Genomic DNA, 15,987 nt, shown 5'->3' on the forward strand with positions numbered 1-15,987 from the left:
TGTATTGATGAGAAAAGCTATCAGTGTCATGGTAAGAGCAACAAAATCGCTTTCAGTGCACCTAAAACTCGCTAGATTCCATGAAAGACACTTTTACGCGATGGTTATATCGCCAGACTGGTGATTAAACTGGCAGACTGCAAATCGTTGAGTATGTTATCACCTAATAAACAACGAAATAGTCTTTTAAATAACAACCACCATGAAAGAGTATTTCAAGCACTAGGTAATCTGGTTGGTAAGGTTTGCTTAGATAGTTATGCCGATTGTACAGATGATACTTTGTGGTTGTTAGATTCCAACGATTTAGTATAACGGCGCTAAAAAATAACAATGTGCTAGCTTTACAATACTGGTTAGTCGTTAGTGCGTTGGTGGATCTCCATATTTTTGGAACCATTTACGTCTTTTGTAATTTCCTACATCAATGCGCTAGATCAATATTTCATCAGGTGTAACATGATTTGGTTAAGAATCGCGAATCAGGAATGGCAATTCACAAGTATTTTGGCACCACCATGATGTAACAACAAAAGACATACGAGGAACATATGACTTCGTTCAACTAAATGATTAATACCTCCGAAATCTCAGAAAGGTTTATAACTGGCTTTAACAAAAACATGGTTAACTTCGTATTGTGTAGCAAATTCAATCCGTAAATAGAATGGAAGATGATAGAATGTAGCCATAAGTGTTTTACTTGTTGCTAGAAAGTTGTAGGCATCGGTTATGTTCAGAGTGGGTATTGCCTATTTCAACTTGTCATGACTGGTTGAGGGTATACCAGCCTTCATGAGTTCGTAGTGTTCACAGTCGAAATCTCAAAGAGTCATTTAAAGTCAATTCAGGTGCATTTCTGATCTTCTTAAATGCAAAAATAACATTCGTTCTTGAATAATTGTCCATTAGAAAACTGCCGTTATACTCGCCTCATTGGTGATCGTATTGGACCCCAAAAATAACGTAGTATCAGCAAATACAATATATGTGTACATCACCAACATAGATGATCTGTGTTTAGGATTAGGTCTATTATTAGACCATAATTCTACAAATGATTAAAAGCCTACTCGAGTTATACGGGAATGATGTGATCAACCAGCCAACGTCAAAGTCACATTATACAGTTCTAGGTGGTTAAGCTCCCAGTTGTCGAAATGTTCCGGTTAATATGAGTAAGCAGTTTAAACGGGTGACGATGAACAGACTTTGTCAGAGGGTGTTCAATGAATTTCGAGGCGTAAGATGGGCTGTGTCTAGTCATTACATGCATGTGAGGAGTTTTCTGCAATTACTTGTAGATCAGTGAATACTGCCTCATAGATTGAAGAAGCATGGTTCACTTTTAAATGTGCGCTTAGTTTGCTTACGTCCCCATTTATACCATGCTTAGTACCGCGTAAATCAAGTAAGGATCAGCCAAGGACGATTAAAAAGTACTGGATTATCTTTATTTGTAAAGGCTCCTAATGGTACTTATCCTTCTACCGTAGGACTAGGAAATCTTGAGAAGCATTGGCAGGGCTAGACTTTCATATGAAGAACGCTTATTTAGGAATTGTGAAAATATCCCGATAAGCTTGTTCTGGTTTACGAGGCAAACGCAAAGAAGTGGGATGGGATCTCATCACTTTTGGTACGACAAACTTCATTGATGTTGGGAATAAGCAATGTTTTATACCGAGGTTGCTGAAAGGGCCAAAAATTAATCATGACAATATCAGTTTGTGGATAGACCTTGTGGTCGCTCAGATAGCAGCTGTATTACAACTACTGCAACATCTCAAACCAGATAAGTCCAGTGTTTCTTACTATATTCGTCCTAAGGTTACGTGAAGTGAACCTCTCGCAGAGCTCTTTGATGTCTTTGAGGTAGTCGAAGCCGTCAAAAAACTAGAAAGAATCAATTAACAGTCCAGTGCACAAAGAGTGGAGTAGAGGCTTGGTAACTACTGACTGGTCAGTCTAACATATGTGGTCGTCAAATTAATGGAGAAGATTGTTCTCTCGGCTATTTCGAACTGTGTGGAGGGAAATGATCTTTTAGCGATGAAACAACATGGATTTAAGAAAAAACCTTCATGCTTGAAGGGTTGATCTAATGACTTTCCGTATACTGAACGACGATGGTTGAGATGAAGATTTTATACTTCTCTTCCATCTAAGACTAATCATCTGAGGGAACATTTTTGAAGGTTTAAAACTGAGGTCGAGTCGTTTGCACATGAGTTTCCGTTTCTCACACCGCTTAGTCAATGACTGAATTATCCACCAGAGTAGGTAAACTCAACACTTTTCGTTGACGCTTGCTAGGACATGATTTCAAATACAAGGCAGTCGCTAAAACTATACGATGGAAAACGTTAATAAGCCGATTATTTGCATTCTAAACCATGAACTCTAAAATTTCTATTACTGTCTTACTTCCATTCTTAAATGTGATTAGCTGTCCAATCAAACAATGTAGAGTTCTTTTGTGCATATGATGTCTGTGATATTGCTGTTTATGCATTGCACACTCCTTTTTCTCAACCTCCTATTCTGTCCTGTAATGTCATCACCCCCATCTGGTTCATGTAAAACTTCCTGCATCTAACCGCATACGTCATTAACATTTATGAAGTACCGTTGATTATGGTTGCTTCCATTTTCAACATGGCCGTTTATTATGACTTCATGTTTTATAGTATTCCAGTCAGTGATGATTTTACCTCTCACCTAGCAATCAGCATGTATGATTGAAACACCTTTGTATCAAGTATTGTTTTCAACCTGTTTATAACTGTAGCAACACGGCGAACAAGCTATTTGTATTTTGGTAAAAGGATTTTAAATACCTTTAGGTACTGCAACTGGTTGTGATACGACGTTCTAACTACTGCCATTTATATAGCGAGACAAAAATTAAAACCTTCTAAACACATGTTTGCCTAGGTTATTAATTCTGCGACACATGTTTTCTTGCAATCATTCGGCCTATTTGACCAAGTAAACCATAGGTATGCTTAAGATGATTGCTTTCGACCACTATCCTAACCAGTTCGATAAAGACAGCTGGGATGCACTTGAGAAAATGCTCTTTTGCCATATTCACAAGATAGTTGTATCTAAACAGCACTACTGGTATAATGACACTCAGACTGACATCTTAAAAGCTATAATGAAGATAAATCCTGCGGAATATCAGTACCGTTTGTGTTCTGATATGCTAGGAAGCCTAAAATATTAGTCTCTATTACGCTTTTCTGTGTTGATTTGCTGACGAAGATTTGGATTGCTCAGTATTCAGAATTTGCGCTTCTTAGCTTACTTGGTCCTTTACAGAGGCTATCAGTCCGTGATCCCATACATACATATGGATCTACCAATGTATTAAGATAAAAACAAGTGAAGCTTATAATGTATTTGTTTGTTTGAATGACAGGACAAATAAATGGGATGTTTCTTAGGTGAGCTTTATAATTTTTACATCTATTCCTAAATATCAATGTATACCTTTATTCCTTTTCGAGCGGCTTACGTTGAAATTATTATTTACTGTATAATTAGCTGAATTAACAGGTATTTACCAATCTAACTGTACGTTTGTAACCGGGCAAACATTTCTACATCACCTTTAGTACAAAACCTGCATATAGCTTGAGACTATATTTCCAGAGCCTATGTATAGACACTGGCGACGAATATATTAATATGAAGAACAGTGGTGTAATGGATTTTGAATCGCTTTATGTCTGCGAAATAAAACAAAAGTTACTAAGAAAGACGTTTATATAGAGCTTAAAATCCAGGTATTTATCGATGACTTCAATATGACATCCCCAAAACTTTGGGGAATATTTTGAGGTTTTTATTAAATAAGGTCAACACACTTTCTCAAAAGTTTCTGTTGGAACTTCATGGATGTTTTTCTAAACGTATATGAATTTTCATCGAAATCTTTAGATACCAGTCCTAAATTCATTTTTAATATTCTAAACATTAGTAATTTAAATAAACTAACTCTCCAAGCCACCTTTTTATGGCTATCCTAGTTATTCCAACACTGGTACGGTAACTTTCCTCTGTGTTTTTTCCAAGTTATCTAGGTCATATTTTAAACAGGACCTTGCAGCTTGGGTGAACTTGTTAGGTTTGACTCTGCATAATTTTGTATGTACTGTAGTGGCCATACGTGTATCTAGCTTGGTAAGTGCTAATCTTAACGCGTACATGGTTCTCAACCTACAAGCAGCGTGGTCATCGTAGTTATTCGTTGTTCAAAGGTTGTGGCTCATTATTGCTCTTAGAATATCGTGAGACAAGTTTAAGAGCTATGGCGTTCCCTGACGGAAGGTTGTAGTGACTTATACATACGTGTTCACTGCGTTTCTATAGCGTGTTCGCTGTTTAACAAGCCATTGGTCTTCACGAAAGTCACAATAACCTGTCCGATAGTTCTCTTCAGTATTCTAGCCGGAGGCTAACGTATCTGTGGTTTGAAGAGAGTTATCTCGATCTTGTCTTATGAACTGGAGAAAGTGGCATCTTTCCAGCCGCTGTCCTAGTGAAATCTTGAGTGTTGTTTTATGCTGAGCAGCCATTTACATTGGGGGCTGATCCGAAAGTCAGGAAAGTATGCATCTGTTTTATTGATTTTTTGTATCACAATCACTTGATGCAATGAGTACCCAATTGTGGTTGAAATCCACAGGAAGCAGAAGATTTAGTGACATCGCTTCTAGGGCTAGTCTTCCGTTGACAGGAGGCTCATAGGTAAACTACTTCGAAGTGGTCAACCATAACTTCTGTTTTGTTCTGGTATTCCTCTATCATTTGGGACACACTCCCTTCCGTAATTACAACTGGAAATAATTAAGTATGTTCTGGTTCTGTAATCGATAAATAAGAGTAGTGTTTCGGCTGTTTGGTTAATGTTTTTTCCGATTGTCTTCTACATTTCCTCTGAACGACATGAATTGTTTCAGGGCACTTATTCCGCATGGAATTGCCAAGTCCCTTCTCTTTTGCTGTGCCAAAATTAACATCAATATCTCTGTCTTTTCTTCTTTCCGAGCAAACGTCTAGTCTCACAGTTCATCCAGGTAATGTGGCATTTCTTTCTTTTTGGTGCAACTTAGTGTATAAATGGCTTTTGACCGGTTGTATAACTGCCGAAAGCGACACTATGCTTGTTCTATTGATGTTCCTTAGTCAACTGATCGCTTACATATCTGCCTTCCATATGTTCGAAAAAGCCTGAGCGTTTGGTTGGTAGACCACAGCAATAATAAACTTAAATATGATCATATGAACGGTGCTTCCTACAGGCGAACTTCACGGTCAGTGAAAAGTGAGTCCACGGTAGAAGAGTATGGTGAAATCTACAATGTCCTGGACCGCATATGGTTCGGTTGTGGTTTCTAATATTCAATAATCGAGTGATCTTCTTGATGACTTAGTCTCCAGGTCACCCATATTTGTAGACGGTACATAGATAACCTGTTAAGGGGTTTCTTAACTTGCTTAGTCATAATTTCATTGAGAGGAAGTCATCCACTTTACAGTCAGGGCTATAGTGCACTACAACAAGTCCTCAGTTGTTAGCAGGATATGGATTGCATTACATCACGTTCTGGACAGGATTGTGTTGAGGGTGCTGATTGGCTAGTTCCTAGCCAACCAGCACTAGAGGATACTTGGAAAATACTCGAAAATCTTATTTTACTAAAATTAAAAAAATATACCAATGTTTTTCTTATTGTGACCCCTACCTTCATTCAACCCAGTCTATTTGGAACACGATCACTTCTCTGTTCAACCATGTTCTGGTTTGGAGGCTTATAGAGTGAATTAGTATCAAAAATTACTTAACAGTAATAGTAGCTAGGTCGTAATAACTGAGATCATAACTCCTGTCTTAAGCCTTGAATTCTAGTCGGTCTAGCACCAATTCACATGTCTTCACATCGTGTGTCACTATCACGATACATGTTACACAGGAAAAGGATTACGCCCCCAACGGCCCCAGTTTGATATTACAGTTCTGGAAAGCGAGACACCCATCGCTTGCATCATATACCACCCGTGTTTTAGAAGCTGTGATGACATTAAAGTTTTCATGTCAACTACATCTCTAAGCTATAACATTTTATTCAGTAGGCAACGAGTATTCGTATGACAAATAATCACTTGCGCTCAACAAATTCCCATGCCACCCACATTAATTTATGAATCGCTTAACTCGGAACTCTGACGATGGGACAATTCTTAAGAATCAGGGTTGATTTCTCCATTTCATTGAGGTTTGTTGATTTCTACTTCTGCTAACCGTCTTTTACTACAGTCAGAAAGATTTAGACCAGCGTGTTCTGGCCTGTTTGTAACAACATCTGCATCAGTAGGTTTCTCAGTATATGGCAACGCGTTTGAAACTAGTATGTTGTCAGGCCTCTAGTGTAGGATGCGGATTACACTAACAGCATCCTCTGTATCTGACTGACTCGTGTCTTCTAAAGTTTCCAACTTTTCGTTTGTTCTGTTTGCAAAAGTTTTTTGTAACAACACATTTTACGTAGACACCGTGACTGTGTTTCTCTGCTCTTTTAATAAGCAGTTGCTGTTTGTTCAATGCTCATTTTGTGGTAACATTTTCCGCGGGAACCGCACTGCGCGCTACTCTCTTTTGTAAAATATCAGGTTGGTCATCCATTGCGTTAATTTGCCCCGATTAATTTATGACGACGCAAAAGTTTGCGAGAGAATAATGGTGATGTAGAATCGACCTGAGATGCTAAGCAGACTAATACATTTTGTGAAGCGACCTGAAACAGAGGTTATATGAAGATGGCAAACAAGCTGAGTAACTGTTATGCAAAATTGATGAGCGGTGACAATTTTCCTTACCTGCTTGCTTGTTTTGAACCTCACGGAAACATTTCCGTGAGATCAGTGAGTAGCACAAAGCTATTAAGAAAGCTGGATATAGACCTCAACCGATCTATTATCAGTGAAATGATTTGGGTTAAATTGGTTACTTCAAGTGGTGTTGGTCAAGACTGTCCGCTTTTCCCATTTTTAGTTGACTTTGTCATGGAGATGACACTTTCATCCGAATTTGAAGGGTTCATCTTCCACTAGGATATCCACTTGTTGACTTGAATACGCAGGTGGTATAGTTCTATTTGTTGAAGGATCTGAACAAATGCAGTCTCATGATCACTTTGAAAAAACAGTGAAAGTATGTTTGGGACGTGGTTCTCTCCTTCCAAGCGTAAAATGTCACTTCAGGATTGGCTTGCGTTGGCTCTTGAATTAGTGATAAGGAGTGAAGTTGTTGATTGCATTGACAACTTCACTTATCTTGGGAGTTTGATCATTCCTGATTGTCTGGTGTCTGACGAAATCTCGTCACGGGTTTAGAAGTGTCAATTGATTTTTGGCAACTTGTGGCGCAGGCAAGATATCCGTCTTTCAACCAAAGGGGGGGGTTACTGCGCAGCAGTTCTCTCCGTTCTATTTTATAGATGTGAAATATGGCTATTAAGAGTGGGGGATACTCGTAGTTTGTTAGTAATCAATCATAGGTGTCTACGTAGCGTTGCTCGTATATTTTGGGAACACTAAGTAAGCAATGCACAATTTAGAGTACTGGGTAAAGATGACAAGTCGATTAATGAATTAGTAAGTCTTTATCGACTGAGGTTGTCGGTTCATGTGTTACGTACGCCCAACCACCGCCTACTTTGTAGATGACATTTTCTGGTGGAGTAAGTTAGAAGGATGCTAGGAGTGGCCAAACCAAGACATGGCATCAGTACATGAAATCATTGACACTAGGACTGAGCCACGTTAATAGATATATAATACCTGGTTGGAGTCTGCGCGGCTATTGTAACCGGTGGTTAGAGGCTGAATAACATGGATCGAATTCGTTTGGAATGGCATAGGTGCATCCATTCTTTGTCCTCTAAATTGTGAGATTATGAATTTCTCATAATTTTTTTATTTCACTATTTTATATTTTTTCGAATCGAATCTTCGATGCCTAATTTTTCTTATTACCACAGATACTGTTACTACTAATATTCTAGGATTTGGCCTGACTTTATCTCTGTTTAATAGGGTATAACAAGTTGAATTTATCTACCATTTTCTACGTTTTCACTGCCTGTAGACACTAACTACTAGGTTGGGATTTGCGCGATAACAGCGATCTGTCGCTAAAGTGTTTGTGTGACTGCTCCGAATTCTTCACAGTGTGGTAGGCACCTTCCACTCTATTTTTCCCGCGGTCTAGCCTTCGATCCTTTCTCTATACATAAGTTTCCATTCAATATTTGCGTTCTATATTCCTTATGTTCGTCCACTTATATCTTCGCGATCTCCTTTGATTTCTATCTCTTCGTGTTAATGTAGTATGGCTGTTTGCACCAACGCACTTTTTTCCAGGCACTATAGTGATGACTGCTTACTGATTATTCCTCTCCAACCCATCTTTAAGGTGCGCCCGTCCCCTAATCTTTTCTATTTTTATAACTATAATTTCAATAACCGTAAATATTAAGAAACCCGGCCAACTAATCGTTGTCACTGTTCATAACTCTGATATCATTGCACTAATCGTCACCTGAGAATTGTCGTTTCAAGTAGCGACAAATTTAATTAAGTTCAAAAAGCTTCTTACTGTCTGTGCAACACGTCTACTTAGATTTTACGACATCTGAGAATTTAGATTTAATTAGAAGTAGTTCGCAAAATGAATTTTTCGTATAACTAGTGTAGTCTTGATTTTCAATCACTTACGTTTTAAGTTCTAATCTTAGAATTTATATTATTTTAAATTTTGTTCACTGGTCAAAATACATTGGATTATTGTGCTTAAAGTTTTATGTTTAAATATTGAGCCCAATTTTTTCCTGTTTTAGCAGTAAAATCTGGAAAGGCCATTATAAAACAACTTTGTCTGACTCCGTTTCACCACTCAGATTTTGGTTGTGGTATAGTGCCATTAATGCCCTAAATTCATTACCATATCAGTTAACTAAGTTGGTTTTCGCCAACCTTTTAGAACTGAAAGTTGTCTAATACAAAGGACAAAAGTAAACGCGTAACTTTTCTCCTGTTATTTTAAATATGAATTTGCAAAGGCTGCGGATTTTTAATCTATGGAGGAACGTTAACCATGTGTCTGCTCGTTTTTCACATCCACATAAACCAAACTTTATTCAATCAACAGCACTGACAAAGACAAAATATTTCCTTGGATTAACTGATAAACTACGATATTCAAACATAATCCTTCGTATTTCTGGTGAAAACTTATTCATAATCTGTGCGGAATACCCCGTATTTGAGGATTTTGTGCAACATCTTAAACTCCCAGACACGTTTCAAACGTGGTTCTCATTAACCACACTACACATATGGATGTGCTACGTGCGTCTACGCCAAGAAGGACAAGAAGGGTATCTCATAAAAAAATGGATGGATAGAGTATTATCAGTATTACCTTTAACTAGTTTTTCTTAGGCTCTTTGGGAAGATATGAAACGCAGAGTGTGTGCATTCAAAATCTTAACGAAAAGGCATAAGCAGATTAAAGTCTTTCGTGGGCAATACTTTGGCAATATGGTCGGATATGATGAAGCTTTACTATCCTGCTTAGACTCACATTTAGCTAGTGCGTTGTGGAGTAATATATGGTTCTGTTGTCCAACAACTACCTTTCAAGAAATCGAGATATTGATTAAGTATGTCAGGAAACAGTTAGAACACTTGGAAAAAATTCCGTCAGATGTTTTTCTTGAACACGGTACTCCAACGTTTTTACCATTAATGCAAGATGAAATAGATGTTTCCCTTGCTAAAGAACGTGTGAGATATTGTTTAACTTTTCCCGAACATCTTAAATAAATAAAACATTTTAAAATATCTATTAATTTTCTATGTTGATATTATTTCTGTACCGTGTTCGGTATTGACAAAGGAATATTTATTTCACTTAAAGATTATCTGTTAAGGTCGTCATATATCCAGCTGCATAGTTCGTACTAACTTTATTTAAGTTAATCACACGGTACCACCATCAAGTTTGTTGGCATATAATCTTATTGTTGCCACTGGCTACTATAAGAATATTTTTGAACGCTGATTCACTGGATCCTGGATCAGACCTGTGGATTAAAAAGTCTACCAGCGTTCCTCGAGGAAAACTATTTTTTTCAGTTCAAACAGTAGGGTCGTTGTCTGAGCAACAACTGTGACAATCGTAAATGGGAAATATAACTCTGTACCACTATACGGATGTTTGCAAATTATAGTTCCAATGAAGCAGTGGAAATTTGTTTTGTCGGCTCGACCACTTTTCATGTGTATCCATTCAGAAACTATGGTACCGATATCCATTCTCATTGATGTTGCTGTACAAAACACCGAGTATGAAGCAAAACTAAGTGATCATGTCCCCACTTGTGTTCTGGTAGCCTTTTAAGGTACAGAAGCAATCAAGTTTGAGTTCTGATAAATACTGAGCACCTAAATGCGCATATCGGATAGCAAAAACCGTCTTTACAATTTTCTCAAATGGCAGTTACTTTTTGACTAGTACTGACTTTATACTATCCATACACTCAAACTGAAATACATACTTTTCTTGGGGAAATACCACTCCCCTGAACATACAACTTAAATATTTAACACACAAAATACTGAAACAGCAGAGTGCATCCCCGTGATAGTCTGTGTACAAATTAAGTTCGTGCCCCTTCCTACCCCCCTCAGCATCACAAATGTCATGTGCGCTACTGGTAACTTTCTTCATGTTTCTTCACAACATTGTCGCTGTCTTTTGTGGCTACCTTTGGAGCATCTAATTATTTATTGTACATTCTCTAGTTCACGTACCGAACTCGCGTTTCAGTTGTCGAATAATTCTCTGTTCTAAACACGGTACTGTGTGAAGTTTAAGTGCACCTACTCAAGGACTTTTAAACCTAGTACCCGAGTTGGAAGTAGCAGTTGTTCAAGACCATTTCAATCAATGGCAAGAAAAACTTATTATCCGTCAATCAATCTGAGTTGGCTGCGACCCCAACTAACAATTTTCCAGAAACTACTTCCCTAGATGGAGTGGGTGAATTCAAAAGACAATTACTAGTAATTTTCATCAAACTTCCAAACTCCTCCGTCGTTAAGTGCGAACCTACCTTATATGGGGGACTTTTGGGCGAACTTCAGTTACATGAGAGCCACTCGACCTTTCCCAGAGGTGTAAACAAAATCCTGGTCAGGTGTTTGTTTGGATTATGTGAAAAAGCAAATTTAAGTTTCCTCAGCATTTCAAAACAAAGTGATTGTTGTGTCCGTTTTCTAAAAGAATTTGCGTAATACACGTGATAGCTATCAGTATAAATTTACAGGTGCCGAAATAGTCTTTTATTATACTAACTAGTTTATTTTAGCTTTTGTGCTCTCGATACTCTCTACTAGTAGTTAGGTTGGAAGTTGGATAGGAGTAGCCACATCAAGACAAAATGTAATTTACTTTCAGTCTGTGTCGTATTGCGAAGTCCGTACCTTATTGGTGTCAGGCCGATAACCGACTGGCAAACCTTAGGTAGTCTCAAGATCAGTCAGTTACTTATACTATCTGTCCTTTATTTGCAACATAGTTTTACCTTGTGGTTCCTATTGTTTTTGAGCTACATTTATAATGTTTAACTTCACTGCTAGTCATCATTATTGTATCCACTCTACTCTTCGCCTTATTACTTTCCTTTAAATATACTCGACAAATACAAATATTATACTTTACATTCCGTATGATTAACTGATATATGTATCGATAATTTCTTGGAACTCGTCATGTATTGCAAGCCAACCACCTTTTTCTTTCTTGATAGTAGATATGCCTTCGATATGGTGAACAAGACTTAGGGAAAAACGGTTTCCTTGAAGCGATCGGATATCTCGAAAGCCCCGTTAGAAAGAGAACCTTAGGCAGAATGAAATACAACCACCTCTCTCAGTTGTTCAAAATCACCAGCTGGGTTAGATAATATTTTACGAAATTAACGTTGATCTACAACCCACCTATCAGTCGTTAAGCACTCCGAGTGACATGGTTCAGTCGGTCACAATGGTACAGATGGATCTTGAGTTCCAGTATTTCTCTATAAACTCAGCTCATTCTGTCTCCTAGCACAAAGTTCCCAGTGTTCAGTCTTCCTCGTTATTATTGCGACTATTATATATCAATTTCTTTTGTCGTTTATCTTGTCAATTCCATTTCTTTGTGCTCCTATGGTATGGCAAACTTGGACAATCCATATTTGTGACAAGTTCCATGTTATGATTGATTGAATCTCTCTTCGACAACATAATGTAAACAACAATAATAATATGACGATTTGTTTCAGAGAAACCACACTGGTTGATGACATATGGACTAAGTAGATTCAATCTTGGTGGTGTGGCATCCGAAATGACCAAGTAATCTGTATATATGTGAATAACAACCAAAGTAACTAATGTTAACGTCCTACTTTGGTTTGGGGCAACAGGCATTATGCTAGCTCACATAACAATCAAATGATCACTACGACCGGGTAAATTACCCTCCTAAATTATATTCACAATTAGTTTGTAACACTCATTCTTACCTGAGTTTGTGTCTGTTCACTTCTATTCCCACTTTTTGTAGTTTTTATTTTTCAACTCATAGAGCAGCTCACCGATGGCGGAAAACCTATCCAGACTAATCGACCTGAAGTAATTGACGGGTTCAAAGTTAAATACTACCACCAAATACAAGTTCTGTACCAGCCTTTCCGCGACCACGTGCGCCACATGAACTGGCCTTCTTGACCGTTCGCTCAGTAACCTAGGTCGGATAACAGATAGGGGTTGGCCGTCTTATCTTAACATGGATGTCTGTTTTCTATTTGACCGGCGTTCGAAAGTTTAGTGAGCTTCTACACATCCGCTCTCCATATGTCGATTCGGAAAACTTGTGTAATATGCTTTTACCCGAAGACCTGTGATCTTCCTGACGTCCATGTCACACCAAGCACCAGAGTTGAAACAAAAACCCTGCATAAACTGCAACTAACATCTTAAGGCCCCTACATACTAACACCTCAGGCAGAGTGGGAACACAAAACCAAACCTCTCATTGTTCCATTCAAGCAGTGAGCTTGGCATGGTTGCCCGACCCCACCATTCCTTATCAACTTCTTCACCGGTGACATTCTGTAAACAGCTCTAGTGGTAGGAGGTGATAGTGGTCAGGATCTGCTACCTGGAGACTCCATGGTTGGGGTCCGGGAAATATTGCAACACAGCGGCTTAAGACGTTATCAGAAATGGCCCAGTATAAAAGTAATTGACAGGACTGGTATAATCTACTCTTACTTTCTTCATATAAGTGAGAGGAACCTCGTGCTGAAACAATCTTCGGTTCTGTTTTTCTTAACTGAACTGCTCCCATTATTGTTTTATTCTTATCCACTTATTTTTATCGGCATATTACTTTTTTATTTACCATCAAAAGGTGTAGCAACTTGTACCGATGCATAAATGTTCTAGGTCCAAGGTTGGTAATTACTGACTACTGGTTGATATTAATCATCAAAATAACAATGTGATGAGAAACCATAAATATCTATTGAATTCTTCACTTAATAAGCCATTTATTTGATTCTATTTTAAGATCGTGTTAATACTATGAATAAACAATCGTGTTTATTCGTATTTTTGTTTTTTGAGATATCAAATATCTCTCTTTGAAGACCACCCGACCGTTGTTGCTACCTTGACGTGGTGGTCGGGCTTGCCTATCGTGATGAAGCGACCGAGCTATACTGGCTGGAACAACCGTTCCTCAAGGTCCTACCATGTCAGACAGGTCGGTTGAAGAGCGGTAAGACTAAAAGCAACAAACCCAAGGTCCGAAGGCGAAGTCGTTCTGCTGACTGTATAGAGGTGTGACAGCAGTAAGGTGTTTCCTTCAGACAACCAGCATGATAGCGATGCTGCCTTCCCACAAGGTGGGGTGGGGTTAGAAAAGGTCGACCCTAAAAATGCACACCTCACGGATTTCCGTCTCCGGCGGTAAGGCCCTTTGAAGAACGGAGCTAACATGTCAAAAACCTCCCACGAAAAGGCCGTGCGCGACCGGCCTCAAGCAGTTGTCCCTTGGGCACTGCGGTCACACTCTCAGGTCACTGAGACCGCCTCTAATCCAATTTCCTTTTCAGGTACCTCCAGAAGAACCCTTCTACGGTGTGGACAATTGTGAAGTGATAACCGCCCTCATACCTCTAACAGCACCCACGACCACTGTATTCATAATCAACCTTCCTCTTCAATTCCTATTATTCCTCCTACATCGACTTCCAACTCTAAACTTCCTCTTTCGGCTTCCTCCTCAAGTGTCACCATAGCCAGCGATTCTAGTGCTCAAAACTGTCCCAGGTCTACTGAAACCTCGCTCCAAACTACACATTGGAGCCTTCAACATACGCACCCTATGTCAAATCGGTCAGTAGGCTTCCTTGGCTAAAACCCTAGAGTCTCTTTCCATTGATGTATGCTGTGTCTCCGAAACACGCATACAGGATTCCAGTGTGGTCATTCACTTGACCTCACCTCGGCAAAACGGAGAGCCAACGAGATACACCCTCCGTGTATCTGGTAACCCGATGGCCAGTTCTCGTGGACTGGCAGGTGTAGGCATAGCACTAAGCATGAGGGCCGAACAAGCACTATTAGAGTGGATCCCCGTCAACAGTCGTCTATGTGCTGTTCGGCTAAACGGCTCCGTAAGAACTCGGAAGGATAGGGACACACGTCGTTACCTTTTCGTCGTTTCTGCCTACGCTCCCACTGACTGCAGCTCAGATGATGTGAAAGATGAATTTTACAGAAAGCTTTCTGAACTTCTTCAGAAAGCTAAACGCCCAGACATAGTACTCATAGGGGGTGACTTTAATGCTCAGATAGGTAGCTTAAACCAAACAGAAAGGCATTTAGGTGGATATTTTAGCATTCCGGCACAGCGAACAGATAATGGTGACCGTCTACTGCAACTGTGCTCAGACAATCGCTTATTTTTAGCAAACACAAATTTTGAGCATAAGGAGAGACATCGTCTAACATGGCGACCCCTACACCAAACCAACGATGGACTCAAATAGACTATATTGCCATCAGTCACCGTTGGAGAGGGTCGGTAGAAGATTGTCGCTCATTCTGGAGTACCTGCTTGGACTCCGACCACGCCCTAATACGGGCACGCATCTGCTTGCGCCTCACTGGACGCAAAAAAGCCACATTAAAAAGACCCATTAGAACTGAATTGAGTAACGAGAAAACCAAAAGTAGGTTCCAAGAACAACTGAGTTCACAATTAGGTAGTTCTGAAGACGAGGCTGACCCAGATGTTGCTTGGAAAGACATACAAGCAGCTGTGGAAACAGCAGTGACATCTATTTGCGACTTAAACCACAGAGTTACAAAGAACCAGTGGATTTCTTCAAAGTCTATCACACTGATGGATTCTCGCAAACTCGTCCCATCAGGTTCCGAACATGATGAAGAGCGACAACAAATCAGATCTAGGTTAAGAAGAAGTCTAAGAAACGACCGTGAGCAGTGGTGGGCAACGAAAGCAAAAGAGACGGAAAAGGCGGCGACTATAGGGAACACAAGACAGCTTTACAGACTAATAAAAGAAACTGGAATTAATAAGCCAAGTGTAAGTGAGATTATATCGGAAAAAGACGATACTCTCATCTGCTCCCAGTCCAGACGTTTAGAACGATGGGCGGAACATTTCAGAGAACAGTTCAGCTGGCCTTCAGCTACTCTACAACTACCCTCCATTCCCAGACAGTGTGAATGGAACATTGAAGTAGGTCCCCCAACTCTTGCTGAAGTTCAAAAGGCTATGGTTAATCTGAGACGAGGAAGGGCAGCTGGTCCAGATGGACTGGCTCCAGAGAT

General features: G+C 39.3%; 1 protein-coding gene across 2 annotated transcripts; it reads left to right on the forward strand.

Annotated features, from left to right (window-relative positions):
- The first annotated feature begins 6,498 nt into the window (after positions 1-6,498).
- On the forward strand, positions 6,499-9,923 carry UQCC1 (Ubiquinol-cytochrome-c reductase complex assembly factor 1). 2 transcript variants are annotated; one of them, XM_012944921.2, is made up of 3 exons: positions 6,499-6,681; positions 8,910-9,477; positions 9,514-9,923. In XM_012944921.2, the coding sequence occupies exons 2-3, from the start codon at positions 9,118-9,120 to the stop codon at positions 9,895-9,897; spliced, it is 744 nt and encodes a 247-aa protein (XP_012800375.2). In that variant the 5' UTR covers positions 6,499-6,681; positions 8,910-9,117; the 3' UTR covers positions 9,898-9,923. The 2 variants fall into 2 exon arrangements, with proteins under 2 accessions (XP_012800375.2, XP_051069468.1); XM_051213487.1 differs by having other exon boundaries at positions 6,499-9,083; positions 9,132-9,923.
- Positions 9,924-15,987: the final 6,064 nt, after the last annotated feature.

Source organism: Schistosoma haematobium, chromosome 3, assembly GCF_000699445.3.
Source record: "Schistosoma haematobium chromosome 3, whole genome shotgun sequence".
Lineage (NCBI taxonomy): Eukaryota > Metazoa > Platyhelminthes > Trematoda > Strigeidida > Schistosomatidae > Schistosoma > Schistosoma haematobium.